This window comes from Drosophila suzukii, chromosome 3 (assembly GCF_043229965.1).
Source record: "Drosophila suzukii chromosome 3, CBGP_Dsuzu_IsoJpt1.0, whole genome shotgun sequence".
Lineage (NCBI taxonomy): Eukaryota > Metazoa > Arthropoda > Insecta > Diptera > Drosophilidae > Drosophila > Drosophila suzukii.
The window spans coordinates 16120619-16144923 of record NC_092082.1 but is presented as its reverse complement, the minus strand read 5'-3'; the positions used below and the strand labels follow the sequence as shown (position 1 = coordinate 16144923).

At 40.1% G+C, this 24305-nt stretch overlaps 6 protein-coding genes across 9 annotated transcripts in view; 5 read left to right on the top strand and 1 right to left on the bottom strand.

Moving 5' to 3' along the window:
* Nucleotides 1–13: 13 nt before the first annotated feature.
* Rh4 (Rhodopsin 4) lies at nucleotides 14–11334 on the bottom strand. The gene is made up of 2 exons (XM_036816023.3): nucleotides 10641–11334; nucleotides 14–726 (listed from the first exon to the last, which is right to left on the bottom strand). Exons 1-2 carry the CDS (start codon nucleotides 11230–11232, stop codon nucleotides 179–181), a joined length of 1140 nt encoding a protein of 379 aa, XP_036671918.1. The 5' UTR covers nucleotides 11233–11334; the 3' UTR covers nucleotides 14–178.
* Nucleotides 1415–7175, top strand: sina (seven in absentia). 3 transcript variants are annotated; one of them, XM_070995686.1, is made up of 3 exons: nucleotides 1415–1766; nucleotides 1918–2202; nucleotides 4602–7175. In XM_070995686.1, the coding sequence occupies exon 3, from the start codon at nucleotides 4729–4731 to the stop codon at nucleotides 5677–5679; it is 951 nt and encodes a 316-aa protein (XP_070851787.1). In that variant the 5' UTR covers nucleotides 1415–1766; nucleotides 1918–2202; nucleotides 4602–4728; the 3' UTR covers nucleotides 5680–7175. The 3 variants fall into 3 exon arrangements, with proteins under 3 accessions (XP_070851787.1, XP_070851788.1, XP_016943579.2); XM_070995687.1 differs by lacking the exon at nucleotides 1918–2202; XM_017088090.4 differs by having other exon boundaries at nucleotides 1415–2202.
* sinah (sina homologue) lies at nucleotides 7304–8745 on the top strand. The gene has a single exon (XM_017088088.4). The coding sequence runs from the start codon at nucleotides 7555–7557 to the stop codon at nucleotides 8614–8616; it is 1062 nt and encodes a 353-aa protein (XP_016943577.4). The 5' UTR covers nucleotides 7304–7554; the 3' UTR covers nucleotides 8617–8745.
* Nucleotides 9183–10869, top strand: LOC108020000 (probable palmitoyltransferase ZDHHC24). 2 transcript variants are annotated; one of them, XM_036816025.3, is made up of 3 exons: nucleotides 9183–9633; nucleotides 9743–9840; nucleotides 9916–10114. In XM_036816025.3, exons 1-3 carry the CDS (start codon nucleotides 9289–9291, stop codon nucleotides 9974–9976), a joined length of 504 nt encoding a protein of 167 aa, XP_036671920.3. In that variant the 5' UTR covers nucleotides 9183–9288; the 3' UTR covers nucleotides 9977–10114. The 2 variants fall into 2 exon arrangements, with proteins under 2 accessions (XP_036671920.3, XP_036671919.3); XM_036816024.3 differs by having other exon boundaries at nucleotides 9184–9633; nucleotides 9896–10869.
* A 685-nt stretch (nucleotides 11335–12019) lies between the features above and the next one.
* On the top strand, nucleotides 12020–13841 carry LOC108005199 (coiled-coil domain-containing protein 22 homolog). Its single transcript, XM_017068384.4, has one exon. It carries the CDS (start codon nucleotides 12098–12100, stop codon nucleotides 13757–13759), a length of 1662 nt encoding a protein of 553 aa, XP_016923873.4. The 5' UTR covers nucleotides 12020–12097; the 3' UTR covers nucleotides 13760–13841.
* Nucleotides 13842–16779: 2938 nt separating this feature from the next.
* The window catches only part of Lmpt (four and a half LIM domains protein limpet), a 61010-nt gene continuing 53484 nt past the window's right edge, over nucleotides 16780–24305 (top strand). Inside the window, exon 1 of the mRNA XM_036816014.3 lies at nucleotides 16780–17057. Coding sequence (XP_036671909.2) covers nucleotides 16977–17057 — 81 coding nt within the window. The 5' untranslated portion in view covers nucleotides 16780–16976. The remainder of the gene's footprint in view (nucleotides 17058–24305) is intronic.

Below are 24305 nucleotides of genomic sequence, written 5' to 3'. Positions count from 1 at the left end.
TAAAAAAGACTAATTTTGTACTTTGCCATAAGTTACTATTTATTTATCATAAACTCAGGAATGTTGCACTACAAATTATAACGTAAATTGTTCGTTGTCTCTTCATCTGTTCTTTTATAGTTTCCCTAGGCTTTTGTATTACGAGGTCAGCTGTGTGAGAGTAGAGTTATCCTTGGTCCTATGCCGCCGTGGTCTGCTGCTGCTCCTGAGTGGTGGTGGACTGAGCCGAAGAGATCTCCCCGGACTTTTCGTTGACGCCCAGCCAGGGGCAGCGCTTCTGCAGCTCCATGCGGTATCTGGGGTGACTGATGGCATAGACGAATGGGTCTATGCACGCCACCAGCTTGCAGGTGCATGCCGGGATCATAGTGGCTCCTGGCGTGAGCAGGCTCTTATCCCCGAACGCTCCGATCAACGACATCACGCCGTACGGCGTCCAGGACACGAAGAACAGGAAGCAGATGGTGATGGCCGCCTTGGCTATCCGGATCTCCGCCGTCTCCTTGCTCTTGTCCACGTTGGATCGCAGCGACTCCACGTTCATCTTCTTGGCCTGCTCCCGCAGTGCCTTTTCGTGGCTAAAGACGTGGCCCACGATCTGCGAGTAGTAGTACAGGATCATCAGCGTGGGGCACACGAAGCTGAAGAAGAATATGGTGCCCACAAACAAGCGGGTGTCAAAGTTATCCGACAGGTAATCGAAGGAGCAGGATGTGAGATAGCCCTCTGCAAAAAAAAGAAACAATTTTTTGTATATTAAATTTACAATTTGAAAATGACGGGTGTTTTATTGTTTTATTTGGCTGTAAATGTTAAAGGATTTTCTATTACATCTAAATTTATTTTGAAATTCCTGCCCAATTTTACAATAAAACTGTATCGCCTATCCTAACGCATAACATCTGCACTTTTATACTTCTTTTAGATTATAATAAAAACAGGATCATTTTAATAAAAAAAACGTTATAGACAAAAATTAAAGATATTGCCAATACTTAAAAATGGGATCACGTTCAAGCATACTTCCTGTTAACTTTTTATGAAAAACTACTGCGTTTTAATACAAATTAACTATATCAAAAATATTATATTTTTAATATCTTAAATTTGTATGACATTTTTTTCGAAATACTTATGGTTTCCAGAAAACATTAACATTTTTATTGATAATATTTGGAATGGTGTCTATCTCCAAGAAAAGATATTGATCAGAAAACTGATTTAGTAGTTATCCTAAAGTTTCCATGTCATATTTATTGCAGTTGAAAATATTTGCGTTTCATCTATTTTATTACTATTTTCATATATTTTTGGGCATTTATTTTACAATTCATTCGACAAGGTGGCAACTCTTGCCAACGAGAATAATCGATAGTCAAACATGGATGCTGCCACACTTCCGTACTCGATTGGTCGATTGGCGAGTATGGTTCCATCGCTACTGCAACCGACGCGGACATTAGAAGAAACTTAGTTTCTAGTTAAATGTGAAATTAATTAACCACCCGAAGCAGACATCACACCCAACGTACATGGAGAATGCCGAAAAAGACTGATTTCCACACCGCGCAAGTGCAAGTGCAATAAACGCAATAAATGCCGAGAGCTGGGCGATCAAAGAACGCAATATAGAAAAAAGTGAGACACATGAAAAAAAAAACTGAGTTCGCTGTTGTGTGTAAATGCAAATGATTTATTTTCGTGCAGCAGCAACAACAACAGTAACACAGAGGTAGCTAAATAGGCAAAAATAACAAAAAGAAAAGGTGAATATATGAATGTGTGTGCGGGTCGCTTTTAGGAAAATTAGATAAAAAGCCAAATGAAATTAGCTCACGCCTGAATTTCGAGTTTCGGTGCGGCGCAAGGTGAACAAAAAGGCGAAAAGCAATCAAAACAGTTTTTCCATTTTCCCAGTGTGCGTGTGGCAGTGGAAAAACCACCTGCATTGATTTATATATGTAGTAACAAAAAAACAGCAACAAAATATAAAAAAACGGAACTTGCACCGAGGATATATACACACACACATGCCGACTGTATGCAAGTGTGTGTGTGTATGGCCGTAAAGGCTGACTGATAAAAAAGGAGAAAAAAAAACAACAATAAAAAACAAGAAAAATAAAACATACACACGTACATACACACCAAGGCAGCGGGGCACCAATACCACAGCACAATTTCTTGGAGGCAGCCTGCCATGTAAGTTTACATACCTACGATTATGTATTTTGCAGTTGTTGTTGCAGCCGCACTTAATGGCGGCTTAAAACAGCAAAAAATAGTAACATTTCGCTCTGGTCCGCAACTTACGTTTTCTATTTTACGTTTTGCAACTCATCGAAAGCAGAAACAAAGTTAATTATATTCATGGCTATGACTTTTGTGGCAATTACCATTTTTACCCCGTATGAATATTTCCAACGGTACGCAGCGTAAACGAACTGTTAATTATTGTGATTGTGTGCTCGTATCTGTGTAGTATCTGTGTTGTTGTTGCCCATGCCCACCCCTTGCAACGCCACCCCCCGCCACCCACAACGCCCCGTTGCATCGGTTACGTTACGCACTTTTCATTGCGTGTCCTACGTTTACGATTCTGCGTTTATGCGTGTCAAGTTGCGAAATTCATTATCGTAATATGTAGTTTGAGTCACTTTCCTTTACGTCATGAAGTTGTTTTGAAAATGAAATCCATTTTATTTGAAGAGAAAACTGTTATGAAGGGTGCACTATAAAATGTATCTTAAAATTGCTGGTAATTTTCCATGGTAATCAAGATATACATACTTATAATTCAGTTCCACATGAAACATAACTTCCTAGATGGAGAAAATCCATAAATAAATGGAAGCTAAATGTTATGACTACGTTTTGAAGTAAAAAGAAATACAAACCGGTTTATTAAAAAAAAATTGTAAGATAATTATAATCAGAAGTTATGCTTCCTAATAAAAAATATTGGCAAAAAAGAGTCACCAAAGGAACAAAATTATTTAAAAATGGCTTTTTCGGTAAAAAAAAAATCATAAATTAGAAACCATTGCGATTTCCATTTAGTTTTGCGATTATAGGGATGATCTTATGAAATTCATTCACTTCGCACTTTCCATAAAAAGGAGGGGATGGTAAATAAAAACCACAACCTTTGAATACTCTTGGCTTAAAGGAAATTTGAACCAGTTTCTTTGCAAAAAAAATATGACTGTGTTAAAGTTTATTGATTAAAATTAATTACTCTTTGGCTTTGTTTGATAACTTTTATCCAACTTTTTTAATGTTTCCAATAATTTAAAAAATATAAATAATTGTTAATTTCACTTCTATTTTGTTAGCTGGATAAAAGAAACATTAAAAAAAGACACAAATTTTATTTTCAAGCTAATGACAATAGAAATTTTTGGTGATACTTATCGCATAAACGCAGAAGTAGTCGCCACCCGCAGAAACCCCCAGCCCATCCCCCACATTCAATCATATGTGCCCATTCTGTCCGTTGTGGACAGAACCGTGGAACCACACCCATCGCAACCAGCACGACACCCACCATTCCCAGACCCACCATTTCCAGGCCCACAATCCCGCAATGGGTCGTCGTCCCTAATGGCCGTCCATCAGCGTCGGCTCCGTCAGCTCCGCCTGATAAGAGCCATGGCCAACATATTTGCGTCGTTCCACACGTGCCGCCAAGAGGCTTTTGGGCTGGGGCTCTGCACTGGAATCGGAATCGGGCCTTCGTTTCACCCGTAGACGTGACGACGACCTCGGGTCGCGGCTTTGCCTTTTGGCCACTAACTCACCAACTCTAGTTCGATACGTTCCGCGTTAAATAATTGCTTAAATGCAGTTCCCATACACGCAAATGCGTGTGTTTTCTTTTTCGGTAATGGCAACAATCGTGAATCCACGGCAAGGTTAAGGTCAGGGCATGATTAATCGCAGTGACTTTTCTATGGAGCTGCACGAAATTCGAACAGTGGAGTATCAACCATATTGGTTATAGTTTTAGGATTTTGCTGGTACATTATTTTGTTTTTTAATGTAACGTTAATAATTTGTATATATAATGCAAACATAAAAGTACTTAGGGAATGAGGGATCCCAATACAACATTATTGTCCTATCTATGTACTTATAAAAATTTAAAAACCAAAACGGTAATTAATTTCATCCCTACCTTTTATTTTAACTTCAAAGAAAAGTTTATAAGTTCACCTGAATAATATTACTAATATCTCTCAAGTGGACCCAAAGTTTAATAACAATATCGTATATCAAAGTTATTCACCAAAAAGAAAATCAACAATTTGTTCGATTTATGACCATTTTGAGCGCGTTTATAAATACGTTCGAACCTTGATTTTATTTGCTGAAGCTATTAGTCAGTCATCGACCTTAAAAATATTCCTATATAACCGCTTACCTAAAATTTAACCCTAAATAGCTGTCTTTTTGGGTGAACATGTCTATTGAATTGTAAGTTATCATTTTCCTGGCGTTTCTTATCACTGACCACCCTACCAAATTATAAATTGTACAATTCCCATGACTAAATATGCCGCATTACTCACGAACCTCTTGATTGCGTTTTGTTTTTGCAGCCCGAAGCAGAAGAAAGCCGTTGCCGGTAGCTCCGGAAGGGCGAAGAACCCGAACCTGAACCTGGCGAGGATTGCAGGGACCGAGGACAATTATAGACACATTCGTGCCGCCGCTAGAGCCCTTCCGATGTCCAATAAAATCAACCCGAAGCGCCGCGAACCGACAGCAGCAGCAGCAGCAGCAGGAGCCGGGGTCACGGGAGTGCCCACCAACACGAGCAGCTCGACGGGATCCTCCAGTGCCGGCAACACGTCCTCGGCCAACACATCCTCGTCGTCCAGCTCATCGTTGTCGTCCGCCGGCGGCGGTGATGCGGGCATGTCCGCCGATCTGACCTCGCTGTTCGAATGCCCCGTGTGCTTTGACTATGTGCTGCCACCAATCCTGCAGTGCTCCAGCGGGCACCTGGTGTGCGTCTCCTGCCGCTCCAAGCTCACCTGCTGCCCCACCTGCCGCGGCCCGCTGGCGAATATCCGCAATCTTGCGATGGAGAAGGTTGCCTCGAACGTCAAGTTCCCGTGCAAACACTCGGGCTACGGATGCTCCGCCTCGCTGGTCTATACGGAAAAGACGGAGCACGAGGAGACGTGCGAGTGCCGGCCCTACCTGTGTCCGTGCCCGGGCGCCAGCTGCAAGTGGCAGGGCCCGCTGGACCTAGTCATGCAGCATCTGATGATGTCGCACAAGAGCATCACGACGCTGCAGGGCGAGGATATCGTGTTCCTGGCCACCGACATAAACCTGCCCGGCGCCGTTGACTGGGTGATGATGCAGTCCTGCTTTGGCCACCATTTCATGCTCGTGCTGGAGAAGCAGGAGAAGTACGACGGCCACCAGCAGTTCTTTGCCATCGTTCAGCTGATCGGATCGCGCAAGGAGGCGGAGAACTTTGTGTACCGCCTGGAGTTGAACGGGAATCGACGACGACTCACCTGGGAGGCCATGCCGCGTTCGATCCATGAGGGTGTGGCCTCGGCGATCCACAACTCGGACTGCCTGGTGTTCGACACGTCGATTGCGCAACTGTTCGCCGATAATGGCAACCTGGGCATAAACGTGACCATATCCCTGGTCTAAGCGCACTGTCAATTCGCTGAGTTCTTTAATATTTTTGTGTTTAATTCTTCGGTACATATATATATATATACATATAGTTTATAGCCCTCTGTTCGCATCAGGCGTTCAACTCTCGGTCAGATTGTGACAGACAGTTTTGCAGAGTTGTTTTATAAAAATGATTCTCTATTCTAGGAGCCACTTACATGCATATGTATATATATCTATGAACATCGGGGCTGTTTCGATTTTCACATTCAGCAAGATAGGTATTTCTTTGTTATTTAAGTTGGGCGAAAATGTTAGTGCTTAGCCGAGATTACGCATAAATATATGCATTTGCATTGTGTTTATGATTAAAAATGGGATAATATACTACTATGTTTCTAAAAGTAAATGGAAAGCCTATGCCCAGAAGTTATGTACAATTTTGTTCTGGTTAATTACAACAATCCCTATAAACCGCGTTTAACAATTGTGGCTTTGTTTTTCCTGTTTTTTTTTTTTAATACGTTTGTCGAGCTTTCGCGTATTTAAATATCATTGTAACTCTTGTCGCATGTGAAAATCGAAAAAGACCTGTATGTTTGTATGTCTAAACGGTTCGATTGGTACTCTAGTTCTAGGACTGATTTTTCAGTTACCGCACACACTATATTTCAACGTTTCGGTGTTGCCTGTTTTGTTAGGAGTTAGTTCGTGGGGTTCTGCTTTAGTTTAATTTAGTTCTTAAGGGCCACACACCTGGAGCAGAGCTGCCTGCGCGTGCCCACGTGCCCACCACCACCCACTACAGTGAACACTAGGAACACAGACCTACTCACCCACTCACCACAACAACAGCGGAAAAGCGGAAACGGCAAGAATGGCGATACAGTGGTCACTCATCACACTCGAACATGTACTGCAAAGTCTAGTTTAGTTAATGTAAATTATTTTATACAATACTTGTAAATGGTAATAAGTAAAACGAACAGTTTAACGAAATTAACAAACCTAATAACAATAACAATAGCAGCAGCAGAAGCGAAGAGACAACAAAGAAAAATAATATTTGATAGCGATAATAATCTGTAATAACTCGAGAGTTGTTTGAAAGTTGCAGCCTAAACGACAAATGCGACCAGCAATTTTGTTCATGCCAAAACCATCACAAAATTAACAAAACTAATTAAACAAGAAAACAAAATAATTTTTTTTCGCAATGCTAAAAAGACAATGGCCCCCTCCCCTCCTCAATTTTCCCGCCCATCCCGAAATGAGAAAAAAAAAGCAATGTTAATGTTTAAATTTCCACCTAGTTTAGACGATCTCCCCGGTCCGGCTCATGTTTCTGGTTTTGATTTCTTTCGGCCAACGTTTCCCAATCGAAAACGGAAGAAAATAAATGATTTTAAGCATCTGCACCGTAATTAGCTTTTAATGCGCCGATTTACCGCGCCACTACCATACGAGATCACTTACACAGACACAAAACTACAAAAGTGAAATAAACGTGATTAGTAAAAGTAAAAAAATGTTCGTTAATTTTTTAATTTTATCTGGGTAGCTGTACGTTATTAGTTGTAGATTATTATAATTTTTGAAATATATTAAGTGGCTTAATATCTCTTTTATTCTAATATTTTTCAAGCACTATGTTTTTTTAAAGTCTTTCATTGAACTTATTGTAACATACTTGTATACCGAGTAGGCCCAGACTTTGTGTACTCTTAGATTCTCTATTTTTTAGTACAGATACAGATCAGATTTTCTACAGATTTTAAAACAGAGCGAAATTTACGTGTTCCGGATAATATTAAATCAAAACAAAAATTGTATCGAAAATTTTCTCCTTTTGGTTGTGTAAAAGGTAGTAAGTTTGGTATTTCGCGTTTGTTGTTATCTAAGGTGTAGATGGCTTTCGGGAACTCACGTATGTCACGTCCGAATCGCGATAGTGTTCCCAGGACTGCCGGTGGTGAGATGTTGGCTCGTCGTCGATCGGCTCCCGACTTGGCCTCACCGCCGCCGCCGCAGGAGGCAGCTGCTCCTCCGCCAATTGTGGTAGTCAAACAGGAATCTCGGGATGCGTCTGCCGGTGGCGAAGTGGTGCCCGCGCGGGAATATGACTCTGAGGTGGACCAGTCGCCGGCCGAGACTCCCAGGACTTTGGCTGTACAGAAGGGTGCGGCTTTAGATGAATTTCTGCTCTCCCTGCTGGAGTGTCCCGTTTGCTTTTGCTACATGATGCCGCCGATTATGCAGTGCTCCCGTGGCCACATGATCTGCACCGGATGCCGCCAGAAGGTGGGCACATGCCCCGTCTGCCGGGTGTCCATGACCAACATCCGCAGCCTTTCCATGGAGAAGGTGGCCTCCAAGCTGATCTTTCCCTGCAAGCACTCTGATTTTGGCTGTCGAGCGCAACTCTCATATGCGGACAAAAGCAGTCACGAGCAGGACTGCGACTGTCGTCCCTACTTCTGCCCCTATCCGGATGACAAGTGCCGCTGGCAGGGTCCGCTGAGGGATGTGTACCAGCACCTGGTCAGCACCCACGAGAACGTCATCACCATGGAGGGCAACGACATCATCTTCCTGGCCACCAATGTGAATCTGGAGGGCGCCTTGGACTGGACAATGGTCCAGTCCTGTCACGGACGGCACTTCCTGCTCTCCCTGGAGAAGATCCATCTGGGCGAGGGCTGCCAGCAGTACTTCACCGCCTGCCGCATGATCGGATCCATGAAGGATGCCGCCGAGTTCGTCTACAACATTTCGCTGGACGCCAATAATCGCACCTTGCGCTGGCAGTCCAAGCCAAGATCGATCCGCGAGAGCTTCGTCTCGTTCACCAACGCTGACTTTCTGGTGCTCAACAAGTCCACAGTCGAACTCTTCTCGGAGGACGGCAATCTCGCCCTGAACGTGGTCATCAGAAGGGCTCAAGAGGACATCAGGGAGATCGCTAACTGAGTTCGCTGGATCTTTTGTCACCCTAAGCACCCGACCTCACTATTTCAGTTTAATAGCTGTTAACGTTGTTATTTAATTGCTTATACAATAAATATTTTGAATGTGCCCAGTGGGCCCTGTCAACTCAAATCAGCCGGTTTTAAGGTTTAAGCGTTTGAAAAAATTGTATTAGATATAATAATTGACCCCTTATCACAGAACATAGGGTTTATTAAAATTACTATAAGAGAGCCCTGCCATTTTTGCTACAAGAACCACTTTTAAGGATACATGAATTTAATTGTATTACAGATCACAACGATATTAGTACAGATAAAAGATATGGGGCTCTGTTATGCTCTATGAACTATATATTTTATGCTCTGAAACAGGTGGTTTATTAAATTAGGATTAGAAAGCACGGTCTTTATTGCTATGCATAACTGTTCTGTTTGTAAATTCTGAAGAAGTACGACTTTAGGAAATAAATTTATAGAACCGCTTTAAACGTGAAGAATTCCATAAAATTACTTAGGGATTTCTCAGGGATATGAGGAGTAAAATAAAGGAAAGTACTGTCTGACTAAATCTTTAACGCACTGCGATGCCTGTCATATAATTCAAATTCAACGCGAGAAGAAATTTAAAAATTTTGCTTATAGCAAATCGTATACCCTATACTACGGCTTAACCATGTGCTTCATAATGGTTGGTTGCAAATATATAGCTGACATCTATCCGGTGCAGTTTGTCAAGACCGCACATCCCTTATCGGTGGGCTTGGTTATAGTGGGAACCGCTTTCTTCCTATCGGTGGAGATGTTCCTTATAGTGCCCATGATTTTCGACACCGGTGGAGTGTTGTACAAGCTCGCCTGGCTGGTGGCCATATTTATTGTCTACAATCTTCTGGGAAATATGTTAGCCTGTTATCGCACGGACTCTTCGGTGGCTTCTCTGCCCAGGGATCGTCAAATTCCCGATCCGGAAGAGGAGCACCTGTGGCACCACTGCGACTATTGCCAGATGCTAGTTCCGGTAATATTATAGGTTTAATATCTGTATCTACAGTCACAGTAGAGACGACACCTTAGTACATGTATTTTTTGGTAATACCAAGAATCTATAGATATCTTTTTTTAAACAGCCCAGATCCTGGCACTGCAGATTGTGCAATTGCTGCATTTTGAGGCGGGACCATCATTGCATCTTTACAGCCACTTGCATTGGTCACAATAATTACAGGTAATTATCATAGGAATAATATTGTACTCTCAATGTATTAATGTTACACTTTAAGGTACTTCTTCTGGTTTACAGTATATTTGACGATCGGAACATTGTTGGCCTTGGCAACGCATGCACTCCTGTTCATAGTTAATGAGGAAATGCGAAGACATTATATGTTATATTACATAACCCATGCTTTCATATTATCCGGACCAATAAAATTTGACCTTATGTCTGTTTGGATAAATTTAATATTGGTGTTCAACATCTATGCCTTCACTTTTCCCCTCGTGATGATGGCCTATCAAATACCGACATTATATCTGAACACAACTTTCTATACGCCCAGGGATTTCCGATACAATAAGGGCTTACGAGAAAACTTTAAAATTTTTATGGGCAGTCGAGGAATCTGGACTTTTATATCGCCCACCATCAAGAGTTCCTTGATTCACGATGGAACGCAGTGGGAAACGAAGCAGCCAAACGTCACCATTTGTTAATGCTTAATATCACCATACCCAAAATTCATAGAGTCAAAAATTATTTCCAGTTAAAGCAGAACGGATACTTTAAATAATATGAAAGATAAGATTATTTGGATGTGTTTAAAATTAAATAAAAAAAGGATAATATTTAATAGTAGTTTTCCCTGCAGAGACTTTGTATTGACTCACTAAAAGTAATTGATGAAGTTTTCATGTTTATAAGACAAGAAGCTCAGGAAAAAAAATGTCAGAAATATCTGCTTTTTCTTCAGTTTTTAGGACTATATTATGTTTAAAAGTAATATGCAGTACAATACCAACGCTTACCTGGCACAAATCGGTCCCAAAACTGGGTTAGCGGCAGAACAACCCACGGTGTGCAGTACAACCAGATGACAATGTTCATTATGACCGCCTTGGTGAAGGTCATGTTCCGGTTCATTGGCTTGGTGATCACATTGTAACGATCGTATCCTATGGCCGCGTTCGTCATCCCAGCTCCGATGCCCGAATACGAACCAATGGAGGCGAATATCTGGCACCACGTGTTGCCCAATGCAAAACCCCGATGGAAGCTGTTGTAGATGAAGATCGGTGCCTTCAAGCACATGATCAGATCGAATACGGCCAGGTTAAGCACAAACATATTGGATGGTGTCCTCAGCGACTTGGAGGTGCTGAAGATCCAGATTACCATGCCATTTCCCATTGTCGAAGCGAAGAAGAGGAATATGTAGAAGACGCCCAGCATGTAGTGCATGGAGGCGGGCGGTTCCAGCTGGGTCAGCCAGTGCTCCGGAATGTATTGTATCTGATCCGGGGGCACATTCCAGCCCAGGAACTGCAGATCCCCATTTCCCGAGGTCCGCGCCTCCGGTCGCAGCAAAGGCGGCTCGCTGGCGTTGCACAGCGGCTCCATTTGGGCTAACCCGATACCCAACCGATACCGAACCGTTTCCTAACCGATACCCCTTTAACCGGTATCCGTTTCGCTCTGTGTGCGCCACAGAGCTGAACTGCCTTTAACCGCTGCGATGCCTCTTTATATCTCATTCTGCGGTGCTGGGCAAATTCAATTAGACTTTGTGGTTGCGTGCTCGCAAAGACGATTTTCTGCCCAGTCTGCTAGAAAATAATATCAGCGAATTTTCACTGAATCACTGCCAAAGGGTTGGCTATAAAAATAATGACGTTAAGACCAAGTTTCAGGGACGATTTGTGCCCCCTTCAAAACAAATTCGTTAAATTAAATTCTAGTTCCAAAATGAAAGGTACACAGTTTAATATATGAGGGTTAAACGTTTTCAATACAGTTTTTTATGGCAATATTGCTTAGAATTGTCCGTATATTACAATTTATTGCCTACAAATCGATAATATATAACATATTTTTAAGGAGTGCGGGTTATGTAAGGAACATCAACTTAAATAAAGTTTTTGACCGTATAAAGTAGATATACTCCTAATAAAGAACATCTTTCATCAAACATAAGATCTCTAAATATATAATAACTCGATTGGACATATAAATTCTAGTAATGTTGTCGATTCAAAAGTATACTATACAAAGTACCCAAATAAAAGTTATACGAGTTATTTGACAGATTTTGTAAGTTACAATTTGAATCGCGTTTTAAATATAAAAGGTGCTGCCACATCGCGTTGGGGAAAACAGAGGACTTGCCAGACCGCCAACTTGTTGACGTTTCGCGGTGACTGCCACAAACAGGTCACAAATAAAAAACTAATCATTAAATATTAAAATATGGTAAATAAGGCGTATCATGGATGAAGTGGACAAGATAATTATGCACCAGCTGCATGCTGTTGACCCGGCCATCGAGCCGACGGAGGAGCTAAGCGGATTCACGCCGGAGCAGGTCGTGCGTGCGGTTTCCGGCTGTCTGGCGGAAATTCGTCCGGACCTGCAGCTTCCCCGGACTCTTCCCGGTGGAGCGATGGCCCTGCGCTTCGGAGTGGCCAGTTCCCTCGCCCAGGGATGCAAGGACACTGGCTACAGGGGCGACATCGGCTACCAGACCTTTCTCTATCCCAACGCCGTGGAGCTGCGGAGATTGCTGATGTTCCTCATCGAACAACTTCCGCGGGAGCGCCAAAATGCAGAGGATGGTGCCAGCAAGACGAAGTCCCTGAGCCACAGGGAACTCCTGCAACGGCAGATCCGTAAGGAGCTCACCCAACAACTAAAGACGCCCTGGGTGCCCCAGTTCGCCCGATCCGTGGGCAATCGCAAATCTCTCGGCTGCAGCAGCCTGGGCATCGAGTTCCGGCCAAACATCAATCTCAACATTCCATCCGCCAATCCCGAGGAGCGGTCCAAGGAGCAGCAGCAGTATTTCGACCAGCAGGCGCCCAATGTCTTTCAGCAAACGGCCTCCAGTAGGGTGGATCTCATTGCCTCGGTGCTGCACAAGAACGAGCTGGACAGATGGGGTCAGGTCGTGTCGGATTCGGCGCTCCTCTTTGTGGCCAGCGAGGAACCAGCTACGCCTTTGATTTCTGCAGTGAAATCGGCGGCCAGCGCGGACGAAGAGGTTTCTCCTCTCCAAGAACTGAGCAACGAAGTCCAGGAGTTGCGTATTCAATGCGAGACCTTGCTAACGGAACGAAAAACTCATGCTGCAACTGTGGCGGCTCTTAAGCAGCGGGAAACCAAGGCCAGCGAGGAAATAGCTCGCCTTCAACCCATGCTGAAACTACACGAACGCACCTGCCTAGTTCTGGCCGATTCCGAGGAGAATCTGGTCAAACTGGAGACGCTACTAAAAACAACTCAAACCAAAAGGCAAACGCTCACGCTGCAGTGGCAGGATTACAGGAAACCGCTGCTCGAAAGCCTAGAGAAACTGAAGACCGCCAAGGAGGCTCAAGAGGTGCAGGGCATTCGCAACAACATCGAGCAGCTGGAGCAGGAGCTTCAGGCCAAGACGCAACAGCACAACGAACTTAATGCCACTTTGCGGAACGCCAGTCAGTCCCTGGCACCGCGCAAGGAGTACACCCGCAGGATACACGAGTTCATTGGGAATATACGCAAGCAGCGAGCGGATATCTACAAGGTTCTCGATGACACACGGCAATTGCAGAAGCAACTCAATGTGGTGGGTGCCCAGTTGCAGCGTCAGTTCAACTACACGGACGATCTGCTCTTCCAGAGCGCCAAACACGATCTCCATGCGAAGCGGGCATACAAGCTCTTGGCCCAACTCCATGCCAATTGCAGTGAGTTGGTCGAGTGTGTCTCGCTGACGGGAAATGTTACCAAGCAAATTCGCGAGCTAGAGGTCCAAATCGATGGGGAGAAGCTGAAGAATGTGCTGACCAGCCTGCAGCAAATCACCGGCGACATCCAGAAGTTCGAGCAGCACATCCAGGAGCTCCAGGGCCAAATAAGAGCCGCGGAGCAGCCGAGGGCAGGGAGTTAGTTACCCGAAATCACTTGTTTGCTAGTGCCAATCACAATAAACGAATCGATGCACGCCAGGCGTTCATTTTATTAGTCCAAAATATATGTTTTTACTTGGTTGAGCTGCGTCTCATTAAATTACGCATAAAGCTACAAACAAATTTATATGGCTGCAAACTGAGAGTACATTTAAATTGTTTAAATTTTCTCCTGCATTTCTAGATTCCGTAATTCGAGTTATTGGATCCCGATTTTGAAGTGAGATACCTCTATAAATTTTGGAATAAATTCTCTATTTTTTGGCATTAAAATTATTCTTATAGGCGACAGCCAAAATTTTAACCCATTTTCGTGATCGATTTTTTCGTAATTCCAATAGTTTTCAGAATGGGAACCCAAAACTGCACTCCTAACTTTCATAACTTCTGTTATTGTAGTCCAATTTTGACGTGTGATACCTCTATGAGTTTGTGGTTGAATTCCCTAATATTCCACATTAAAAGAATTTTTTTTGGAGAGGGTCAAAATTTTTACTCATTTTCATGTTCGATTTTTCCCGTAATTCCAATGGCTTTCAGAATGGGGACCCAAAACTGCACTTCTAAATTCCACAACTTGAGTAATTTCAATCCGATTTCGACGTGGGATACCTCTATGAGTTTGTAGTTGAATTCTCTAATATTCTATACTATGAGTTTTCTTTTTGACGAGGGTCAAAATTTTAACACATTTTCATGTCCGATTTTTCCGTAATTCCAATGGCTGTCAGAATGGGGACCCAAAACTGCACTTCTAGATTCCATAACTTTAGTTATTGAAGTCCGATTTTGACGTGTGATACCTCTATGAGCTTGTGCTTGAATTATCTAATAATATGCATTTAAATTATTCTTTTTAATGAGGGTCAGAATTTTAACCCATTTTCATTTTTTTTTCCGCATTTCCAATAACATTCAGAATGTAAGCCCAAAAACTGCACTTTAAAATTCCATATCTTGAGTAATTGGACCCCGATTTTGAAGGGTGATACCTCTATGAGTTTGTTTTGGAATTATCTGTAATTATACGTTAAAATCATTAATTTAAACCAGTGTCAAAACTTTACACACATTTTTAGCTCAAAAATGCAATATTTTTGAATCAAGGCGCCATGTGTCTTCCTCTTCCAAGAAATATTAAGATGCAACGTTTTCTAACAGAAATGTTAAGATTTTCTTAACAGTGCTGTTAGATTTTGATACATCTTAACATTTCCGAAAGATTTTGATACATCTTAACAGTGCTGTTAGAGAAACAGCATTTTTTTGGTCTGGCAGCACATATACTTTTAATTTGCCAGTGGCAACGCTTAATTCTTTTAAATTCTGAGAAATTTTAAAATATGGCTTGTGTCTATACTAGATCAGTTGTTGCAAATGTTCTTTTATGAAACCCAGAGGGCGCTTTGGAAAATGGGTATTGGTATTTTATTAGGGATTGGGTATTTTTCCACATTGCCGGCTGCGTTCACACTGGCCAACAGCCGCAAAGTTTTTGTGTTTTGAAAAAAGCTGAAGCTTAAAGCGCGTCGGCGGATCGCGTTCGTTTCGTTTTTACGTTGATTTACTTTCGTTTGTTTTTAATTTGCGCGGCAGCGAGTGAGTGAGTGTGCGTTGGAGTGTTAAGTGTATTTAGTGCATTGCTTTTTACTGCCGGTTGAATTACACACCACAAAATAGCAACAAAAATGCGTGTTTCAAATTAAACACTTGAGTGTAGTTGTTGTTGTTGTTGCCGCTGCTATTCCAGAACTTGTTTTTGGCCTAGGGTTTTCTTCTTCTTCCTCTCAGTTGTTGTAGTTTTTGGGTTCTTGCATGCGGCCGATAACAAGTTTAACCGGTGTGCGTGTGAGCCGCGCTTAAAAGTGTATGTGTGTGCGTGTGTGTGTGCGTGCGACTCCTTCAACAAACTGTTGCTTCTTCTTCTTCTTCTTTCCCTCCGTTCGCACTGAAATTGAATTCCAATTAGAATTGCACTAACCTGAAGGTCGAATTGGAAAAAGGAAGGTAAACTGAGGAAAATTAGCAGTGAAAAGGTAGAAAACTCAATTAATTGGCCGGCCGGCTTTGCTTCTTCTTCTTCTCTCTCATATTCGGGGTCAATCAACGTTCTAGGCAGCAGCAACAACAACAACCACATTCTTAGGTAGCGTTCCGGTTCACCTTTTTTTGTTTTTTTTTTGTTGCTAGTGACGTAGCCCTCTAAAAATAGTCATATGACAACATTCTTTGCATATGATCCCAACTTCCAGACTCATTAGTGTTTTTTTTTTTAAATATTACTGTAATTGGAAATAGATTACCAATACAGTGAATACCGGCTTAAAAAACCCCCGCAGGCTTTGTTACCATTTTGAGACTAGCGACTTAGCTTATCATAAATATCTAATAAATTTCAATTAAAGAAAACCGCTTTACAGCCATCCGGTTGGTAGCACAAATGGCTTACGTTTTTAAAGTTGATTTGTTGAACAAAATGCGATTATAAAAAGCTAGGAATATTTTTAATTAAACGAATTGGACTTTTGAACTCCAATAAGAATTTAAAAAAAAATACGTATGTTTTTCAGTGAAGTTTTAAATATTTCACTTCTTTAATCTCACAAATCCATGCAAAATATGTTTTTTAAATATATTACAGTAAATCTTTTCAGCTTAAATTTAAAAGTGATTTTTTCATGAAACTATAAGGATAGAATGCACAACAAGTTCGCCATAAATATGTCCCTTAAATAGTTTCCCAACTCATTTTCAAAACCCCTAAACGCATTTCTAAGTTCAATATTTGACCCCAACCGCTGTCCACTGTGTAAACATCAACGCCCCGAACCGGCAATTAATAAATGGCCAAAACAAAAGCAAAGTGAAGTGGCAAAAACAGTTTCACGCTATAGCGACATTTTTCAAAGGCTACGTAATAATTTGCTTATAGACCAAAGCAGAAAAGCCAGCGAATTCGCCGACTGATAAAATGTTGTTATAAATTTAATTTACTCCGCAGCACGCGAACCAAGCAACCATCCATCCAATATCACAAGTAAAAAAGTGGAAAAAAAGCCAAGAAAAATACAGAAAATAAAGTGTAACCGAAAGCAATACGAAGCGAGGTCCCAAGTGGGTTTTTGTAACTAGAATAACTAAATAGCCGCAAGTGCAATTCATAAACGATAACCGACGAGGGGAGATATAATTGCTATAATGACACCATCGCCGACCAAGGAACTCATGGGAGCCACACCGACGATTTCGCGTCGTCCGCGGGAGGAGTTTGCTGAAAAAGTAAGTGAATGCTGTCCAGAGCTTACAGCAGATATATAGGTGTATACTATATGTATATATAATCCCCATTCGATTTAACAGCCCCCGGCTATTGGCCAAACTTCCTGTGTTTCCATTAATCGACCCCAAATGTGTTGCGTTGCCGTCGAGGCGGGAAAATACATAAACAATTTGGCCTTTTGCCTTTTGCCTTAAAGTCTTTTCCTATTTGCTTGTTTGTTTGTCTATTGTTCAATAAAATATATATGTACTGGATCTGTATATATTATCCACATCATCAATGTTTCGGCCAAATAAATATCGCTGTCATCGCGGTCTTCTCGGGACCCCACTATGGTAATCGTTCCACCTGAGTTCTATGTGTTTTGATTTCCGATACTCCATCTTACCCCTGCCTCGATTTGTTTCCGTCTCGATCTGTTTTTATTCTTGGCTCTGACTAATCGAATCGAATTATGGCCCTGGCCTACGTAACGTTCTGAAAATTCATTGATAAGATATCGTTTGGCAAGCCATAATCGCTGTTCCCAGCCGGTGCAGAGATATGATGTTTGTGTTTGCTTAGCTAATGCAGAATGGAATTAGGAAGTCAGCCCTAAAGTTTTACATATAAGTCATACATATATGATATATCTCATTTTGAAATTGGAGATGGGCCTAGTTACTCATCTCATATTATTAATAATTTTGAGTTTCATGATTATAAATATTTAAAAAAATTTAATTTAATGCTTTAAAGTACTTAATCGTTTAGGAAGGATTTAACTCTCTTATTATTCCAACGGTTTTAAATGATATTTTGGTTATTATTCTTAACACAAACAAAAATAAAATTATTTTCGGGTATTACTCATCGTAATTTAGAGTTAATAAATATTTAAAAAGGCTACAATTTAATGTCTAAACGTACTCAATCGTTTAAGAGGCATATAAATCTCTTATTATTCTATTTTATTGATATTGTATTTAGGTTATGTTTTGCACCATAAACAAAAATAAAACTATAAATATATATTTTTTAAAAAGCAATTAACTTAATTATTATTCTATCGTTTTGAAATGATGCTTTCGTTATTATATCATCAACAATTTTTTAGGGATCTGACCCCTTGGTCTTATCTTTAATATTAATTATCTTTATAAATATTTCTTCAATGCTTTAATCAAACCAAAGTTCTAAGAAAATATTTGTCAAATTTAATTACTACCCCAAACAAAACTACTTAAAATTCTGGAAGATGACTTTAGTATTTCTCAGGCTTCTTAAGATAATTTCGTATTTTGCTTTTGCAAATTCTCCGATTTGTACTCATTTCGGCTGACGTCACTCAAACCACTTGAAATGCAAAAGAAAACAGGCGAAATAAAAACACTTGTTGCCCTAACAAAGTCATATTTAAAATTCAAAATTCAGGCTCAACGAGAGGTCAATGCTGAAGTAGTGAAGCCTCATTACTGGCGAAAGGCGAATGCTAAAACTGGATTTAGAAGATCATTAGTCAGCGTGATGTATTCAGATACTAATAGATGTGGAACAGTTACAAATTCATATGCAAATCGCATTATTTATGGCCTGTATGGAGATCCCACAAAAGCTGTCGCCAGACAACGCCCAAGAATGTTTTGAACCTTTTCAATGGAGATGTCAAACGAGGGGCAAGGAAATGAGGCAAATTAAGAGGGTTTCAATCTGTATCTTGTTCGGGTCTCTCTATGAATTTTTGTCAATTGATTGATTCGCCACGGTCGGCAACAACTTTGGTGTAGATCAATCAATTTGCTGCACACGCAGTCAATTTTTTTTACCAAACTTTGCGAGGGTACCTGTGTCTGGGGGCCTCTTATATATATATTATCCGACTTTATATCTGGCCTGTCAACGATTGTCAGTCAAGCGGCCAATGCAACCGATTTCATGGCATTGACTATGAAATATTTATTTTTTCGTTGGCTCGCCTTAAAAGCGATGTTTCGCATTGAAGTTTTGATAGCGCTGGCTGTTGGCATGCTAACAGCTAATTTTGAATATTCTGCATATGTCTTTTGCACATTAAAACACACACAAAAAAGGGGTAGCGAAAATGGGAACAAAAATTGCGGGCCACATAAAACGACATGCCGTGCGAAATCTGATGCAATCGATGAGATCATCACTCACAGACCACCGAACCCACGAGATTCTCTATCCGAAACCGGGCTCCATTAATAAGCCGTCCCATAATTATATTAAGTAGTGCCAGCATAATCATTTCATTAGCTGGAAAAGTCTGCTAGGGACTTAAGACATAGATGTGTTCCATTCAGATTAACCTAAGGGATTCCACATTTCTTATCGAGTCTAGTATTTTCACTTTTATTCTGACTCATCCCAAAAAAGCCAGGCAAATGATTATTTAATTAGCTGAAAAAGTCTGCTAGGGACTTAAGAAATAGATGTGTTCCATTCAGATTTAACTAGAGGATTCTAAATTTCATATAGAGCCTAGTTTCTAAACTTTATTGTGACTCATACCATAAAAAATAGGGCCTAACATAATCATAGTATTAACTGGAAAACTGGCCCTTTGATATATGTTAGTAGTTTAGTAGTAGAGCCAGCATTATCATTTCATTAGCTGGAAAAATCGTCTAGGGTTTTAAGAAATAGATGTTTTCCATTCTGATTTATTATTATAAAGCATAGTATTTTCATCTTTGTTCTGACTCATTCCAAAAAATAAGTAGGACCCAGCATAATCATATTATTAACTGGAAAACTGGCCCTTTGATATATATTTTTTTTGGATTTCCAGAATGGTTCTGACTCATCGGATGGTGCATCATCATCGCCCTCCTTGTCTTCCTTTTCGGATGTTCTTATTCTTTGTGTGTCGCAGACTTTTTTGCAGCTGACTTTCCATTTCCGTACACTCCAAAAAAAAGAACTCTTCAGACATGTTAATTAATTCAAAGAAATCCTATATCGCTCAGACTCTTTGCCTTAATTGCTTCAGAAGGTGGCGAATCTTTTATTATAATTGTTTTGTTTGATTGCAATCTTTATAGTGGCCAGTTAATTCCTTAACAAATTGCTTTTGTTTTCCTGTTTGCGGCGGAACAAAAACTAAACCTGAGTCATCATCATCAAGTAAAAACCCCAAAGATCGTTTTCAGAAGCTGAGGCGGCATTTTTAAAGATATATATCTGAACTTTGTGTTCTATGGAAAACTTAATTCTTAACTTATTTAGAATGTATAAAAAATATTGAGATAGGCATTTATTTTTGTTACATAAGAAATTCTCGTATAGGTATAGAATTACCAATGCAATATCATATAGCTGTCAAACTAATGATCGATATCTAAACATGTCAATAAACAAGATTAGTTTGTGGCTTTTTGGTTTGCACAGATTAAACAACAAGAGGATAATTTAGATAAGAATACTAACTATATTATATTTATTACTCTTTATTATATTTATTAATATATTGAAGAAGAAAAACTACCATATTTTACCATAATTGTTAAAGAAGGGTTGTTGTGGGAAAGAAATCTTAGCATATTTTACCATAATTGTTAAAGAAGGGGTGTTATGGGAAAGTTTTAAAGGGATTTCTGATCTACAAAAAATATCTTTGAAATAAAACCATTCCAAACTTCATTTTGAGCTTCGTTTTACGGATGGCGGACCTTGCATCTCTCAACATTTTCCCCCAGTTTTATGTTCCGTTCTTTTTATTTTGACACTGTGAAACCCGAAGCAATCGCTCTGCGGCTTTCCAAATACCGGGCCATATACTAAGTACATATGTGCATATAAGTGGGTTTGCTATGGTGTGTATTTGCATTTGGAGACGCTACGCTCGGCATTATTTGCGTTTTAAAAAACAACCTTGCACTTGCTGAGCTACGACCAACGCTTGACAGTCAATCGACATTTGCCAACTGGTAACTGGTAACTGGCAACCGGCAACTATAGTTACTGGCGTCTGACAGTTGACAACTTTGTCAACGTTTTTAATTGCATTATTAGTTTTCATTGCCTGCCAATTTGCGGGCAAATGGCTTCAAATGATGGAGCTCTCAGTCGCGCCTTATATCACATTTTTGAATTTCGGCTGGGTTGGTTGTTTTGGCGCCCACCCAGACCCCCATCATCGGTCATATTCCGGTGTCCGTTCTGGCCCTTCCGCAGATTGTTGCGTGCCTTTGTTATATTTCCCAGGGGCGTGTTAGTTGTACATACAGCGAAGGTCACAAAAACAGCACTAAAGAGGTCTTTTATAGACTACAGATATTACATATAAAAAGTAAAGTGCTGTGTATTCATAAAAATTAATTTTATAATCATCTTTTTATTGCCCAAACTATAAATTTATCAAATTAGTAACTTATTAAAATAAATTATATTTAGAATCATCTTTTTCGAATTCAAAAAACACTTTTTTCAAATTACTAACTTCCTTTAATAAAATAACTTATATTAAGAATCATATTTTTCAAATCCAATAAAAAAAATTTTTTAATAATATAACCTATATTTAAAACAATATTTTTCGAATTCAAAAATTTTTTTTTCAATTTACTAACTTCTATTAATAAAATGTCTTATATTTAGAATAATATTTTATATATTATTTATATGTATATATATATATATATACCAAATACTTAACAAGCACAAAAAATAAAGATGATAATCAGTTCATTTAATCGATTCTTATAAACAATTCTTTTAATCAATTCTTATAACCAATTGAATGTTTGCCCTAATTACTGTATACTGTTCACAAATATATCAAAAAATTTGCGATTGAGAACATTTAAAAACCAGTAAAAATATTTAAAAATATAATATCATGTAATACTACTACCTTGCCCAAACCTGTAGTTTCGTGGAGTGAGCGGTAAATGGGGGAGTTTACAGGGCTTGGGCGTGGAATATCATCTTGCACACCTTTCCAAAATCGGGGTGGCATGGACAGGGCTGGGTTGGGCTGTGGGATGGCCAGGTGGCCCTGTCATATCACATGGCGGTGTTTGCGCAATGGAATACCGGCACGCTATCGCTTTTTCGGGTGATTCTCCGCTCTCCATCTGCCAGGAGGTGGTGGTATCACACCATCATGACATAGCCATCCACCTCCCGGATTTTCCTACCGCCTTCTGTTTGTCTTCATCATTTTTCGGGGAGCCTAGGCGTGTCGGCCTTTTTCGCTCATTTCATTTTGTTATTATTAATTTAATTGATTTGGACTTTAATTCGTTTATTTTGGAACAGCTGGCGAAAATGTTATTAACACAGAAAGTTTACGCTCGGCTCGTTTCGCCTATTTTTAGACCCGTTTCCATTCAAATATACTTTCGACAGAAATTTTGGCTTAACTACTGGCGTTTTATTCAAATTGCTTTAATGGTTAATGCCTTTGGCTGTGTGATCTTTTTTGTGGATTCTCTTTTCGGCTCTGAACTGCGGTAACCCCAATTTGCATTAGATGTATTTAGCAGATATTTTTTTGTCAGCTTGTTTAGCTTTAATTTTTGCTAATCATTCGCACCAGTCAACATTTCACACCCCACGAGAAATCCAGTTTGTGCGTTTTGAATTTATAAATTGGTTAGAGACGGCGAAACGAAGCCGGCATTACCCTTCAAATCTCGTCAACGAATCTTAAGCTTAAAGTCAATATTTGTGTGGCTTTGAGCCGAGTGACGTCATCTCGGAATAAAAACACGCCGATCGGGAATTGAGCCCCTTCAATTAAAGTGAAATCTCCCCAGGCAAGGGGTTTTTATTTATATTGCCGATGCTTTGTTTCCCCTTCCGACTTTAAAAACTTAATTAGGAGAACGTATGACAGGAAGCGCTTTTAAAAAAGAAGTAAAGGAAACCTAAAAGAAATGAAATAGAATCAAATTACGACTTTGTTTTCTAGAAATCTAAATAAAATAAGGTAGAACTAATATTATAAGGTTTATTTTGTGTTTCCAAGTGCTTTTTTGAACAGCACAGGGCATAGGAATTCAAGAGTAAAATATTTGCATACATCTATTAAGGATTTAAGCTGCTCAAGACACGTTCCATAGATAACAATGAAGGCGAAACGGGTTCTCTTTATTGTTTTATGCTCGAATAATTGAGTTAAGTAAACCTTCTTCGTTCGCATTCGTTGTTCGGAAATAAAGCTCTACGTCATCGTTTAGCATTTGGCACTGGCCAAAAGTCCTCTCCGCCCCCCAAAAAAAATGCCACTGCAGTCGTTGTTTCGGCCTATTCGCCGTCTTCGTGTAACCATGTGGCCTTTCTCCAAAAATTTTCAAATAAAACAGTCATGAGGCCATTCCACCTGCCCCCACCCCGGAAAACCGCCTCCCAAAACACCATCCAACATAGCTGGCGGAGAGTTTTGCAAAGCCCGCGTCATGTGTGCCTCCACTTGGCACCTATTTATGTATAGCCACAGGCGGGGTCACAATAATAAGACATATATTACACAGTAATAAACATTTTACAGACTAGTTATAATACTCTTTAGTATGAACACACTCACTTTAATAAGTCAAATGCAACAAACTATACCATAAATAAGCATTTAATATCGTGTTCAAACCTTGTTAAGTTTAATGTTAATATTAAAACAAAAGAATTTATATATAAATCAAAAGAGATATGATATTATTCTGCTTCAGAGCTCTAGTATTATTTTTAGCTCCAGTAAGGCCTATCTAAATCCCTTATCTGAATAAAAAACATCTGCCTTAGGATCTGTTTTTTCTCAGCCAGCGCTTTGCGAATGATCAAACGTTTTTTCTCTATTCAGAAACTTTATTGTTTAGGTCTCTTGGTAAACTAAAAAAATGGAAATTTATCGTGTATCGTATATATTCCCCAAACTATTTTTTGTATACCAATATTAGACTTTAAGAAAACTTAGTTACCATTTTTGTGATCACATCTGTGTGTCTTGTATGTGGTGGCATTCAAGCGGCGCTCATATGTGAGTATTGGATGGACCGTGTACTCATACTCGTACTCGCACTCGTGTTGATGGTCTATTTTTCTTCCTCTTTTCATCTCCAGGCCGTTTCTTGAGTCGCGGTCTCTTGTTTTTGCTCTTGTTGTTGTACATTGCCTGCCGGCAACCGGTCACGTTTACAGCACTGAAGAAAATTGTATAAACATTAGGCATTGTACCAAAATATTATTCATACTAAGTGTTAGTTAATACAATTGTATTAGATTTTCTTCTGAACTTTTAAAAATAT

What these genes read in the sequence shown, in the direction of transcription:
- LOC108005199 (XM_017068384.4), top strand. Translation starts at nt 12,098, where the DNA reads ATGGATGAAGTGGACAAGATAATTATGCACCAGCTGCATGCTGTTGAC.
- Rh4 (XM_036816023.3), bottom strand. Translation starts at nt 11,232, where the DNA reads ATGGAGCCGCTGTGCAACGCCAGCGAGCCGCCTTTGCTGCGACCGGAG. An exon ending in TTGGGACCGATTTGTGCCAG is followed by an intron (nt 727 to 10,640) that starts GTAAGCGTTGGT and finishes TTTTTTTTGCAG; the next exon opens with AGGGCTATCTCACATCCTGC.
- LOC108020000 (XM_036816024.3), top strand. Translation starts at nt 9,289, where the DNA reads ATGTGCTTCATAATGGTTGGTTGCAAATATATAGCTGACATCTATCCG. An exon ending in ATTGCCAGATGCTAGTTCCG is followed by an intron (nt 9,634 to 9,742) that starts GTAATATTATAG and finishes TTTTTTAAACAG; the next exon opens with CCCAGATCCTGGCACTGCAG. An exon ending in ATTGGTCACAATAATTACAG is followed by an intron (nt 9,841 to 9,895) that starts GTAATTATCATA and finishes TTACACTTTAAG; the next exon opens with GTACTTCTTCTGGTTTACAG.
- sina (XM_070995687.1), top strand. Translation starts at nt 4,729, where the DNA reads ATGTCCAATAAAATCAACCCGAAGCGCCGCGAACCGACAGCAGCAGCA.
- sinah (XM_017088088.4), top strand. Translation starts at nt 7,555, where the DNA reads ATGGCTTTCGGGAACTCACGTATGTCACGTCCGAATCGCGATAGTGTT.